Consider the following 1,556-nt stretch of genomic DNA (forward strand, 5'->3'; position numbering starts at 1 on the left):
TCTTCCTTCCCAAACTATTTTTTTGCTCCTCTTTTCAAGAATACCTTTGAAGATAAATAAAACCTGTCATCCCAGTCTCTCCATTACTGTAGAGCCCTCTCATCCCTGAGAAAGAGCTGAACCCTGGTTCCACCCTGGTTAAATGGTGCCCAGTCAACCTCCCTGCATCGGTCAGGTTCATGTGCCCCAGCTCCCCCACATGCCACCATTACTTCAGCATCTTCATTCTTGCCACAAAGCACCCATCCCACAAAAGTGCTATACACAAAAGAGATTGAGACTGATTGAGAATTTCAAATGCAGTTTATTGCAGCAAAACAAGAAAATGGGGAGTTGAATACCTCTCCATGAAAGACAAACAACTTGCAAACACCTTATATACAAAACCAAAGCAGTACAGAGACAAGAGGCTGAGGGACTGGCCAGAGTACTGCTCTAAGCCCTGGCTCCAGTGGTCCTCCTCTGGGTGGAAGAAGGAGGCTCTTTGAAATGTCATTTGTGTCATGGTCACTGCTGAACTGTTTTTCAGGCAAGGCACAAAGCAGGGTGGTAGCCAGAGATTGAGACTGCTGCTGGCCTTAAAAGTTTTGAAAGCAGAGCAGAAAAGAAACAGCAGGGGCAAATGGATGAACTGGTGACTCTAACGATAGCTCTTTTCTCTAACAAGGCTAGGGCAACTGACCTTAGTCCTACCAAGCCTATTTGGTGGTGATGGAAAGGGGAGAGCTAAAGGGATAGAGAGCGAATTTATCTGGAATAAGTGGTGGAAACAAACTTTACGCTAGAGCTGCCACTAGAGGACTTCTGGCCCCCAGAGCTGGATCCCCGACCTCCAGAGGAGCCATAGCTGCCTCCGGAGCTCCCCCGGCCACCAGAGCTGCCACCACCACCTCCAGAGCCGCCTCTGTGGCCCCCGCTGCTGCCTCCAGAGTAGCTGCCGCCGCCGCCGCCGCCGCCTCCAGAGCCATAGCCACCACCATAGCTACTGCCGCCGCCTCCGCCGCCTCCAGAGCCGTAACTGCCGCCTCCGGAGCTGTACCCTCCGCCGCCTCGGCCGCCACCGCTGCTTCCACTGATGCTAGTGTGGCTGGTGCTCACAGCTGCAGGAAGAGACTCGGTTACCTTCAATTCTACCCCCTTTCCAGCCCATCAGAATCCGACTGTGCCCCTGAGAAATAAGCTTGTACTTACACACGCTCACGTTGGGGGAACACTCTCCAGACATCCTGTAGAATTAAAAAAAATTCCTCAGAATACTGCTGCCTCATACTGCTCCCTTACACCCTCTCAGCTACCTCCAAGACTCTCCCAGCTGAGGAACCCACAATCCTCTCCATCTGAAACCTAGCAGGCCCTCTAGCTTCCCAAAACACTATCATCTGTCCCGGCCTGAGTAGAGTTAGAGAAATCGCCACATACATTAGACAAGAGCTGTTAAAGCCCACCTCTAGAGATGACATGTGAGCCAGGCTAAATAAAAGATGTCTTCCTTCATCTCAAACATAGGAATGTTACAGTGTGAGGAAAGGAAGGAGGAAGGAGGGAGGGAGGAGAGA

At 51.3% G+C, this 1,556-nt stretch overlaps 1 protein-coding gene across 2 annotated transcripts in view; it reads right to left on the bottom strand.

Moving 5' to 3' along the window:
• Positions 1-293: 293 nt before the first annotated feature.
• Positions 294-1,556, bottom strand: part of Krt1 (keratin 1) — a 5,679-nt gene continuing 4,416 nt past the window's right edge. Inside the window, exons 8-10 of one of the 2 annotated variants that reach the window (XM_023722778.1) lie at positions 1,192-1,226; positions 990-1,100; positions 294-923 (exon numbers count right to left, since the gene is read on the bottom strand). In XM_023722778.1, coding sequence (XP_023578546.1) covers positions 748-923; positions 990-1,100; positions 1,192-1,226 — 322 coding nt within the window. In that variant the 3' untranslated portion in view covers positions 294-747. Of the gene's footprint in view, positions 1,101-1,191; positions 1,227-1,556 lie in introns of both variants that reach the window. The other variant, XM_004638001.3, reaches the window with a different exon arrangement.

Source organism: Octodon degus, unplaced genomic scaffold, assembly GCF_000260255.1.
Source record: "Octodon degus isolate 3935 unplaced genomic scaffold, OctDeg1.0 scaffold00093, whole genome shotgun sequence".
Lineage (NCBI taxonomy): Eukaryota > Metazoa > Chordata > Mammalia > Rodentia > Octodontidae > Octodon > Octodon degus.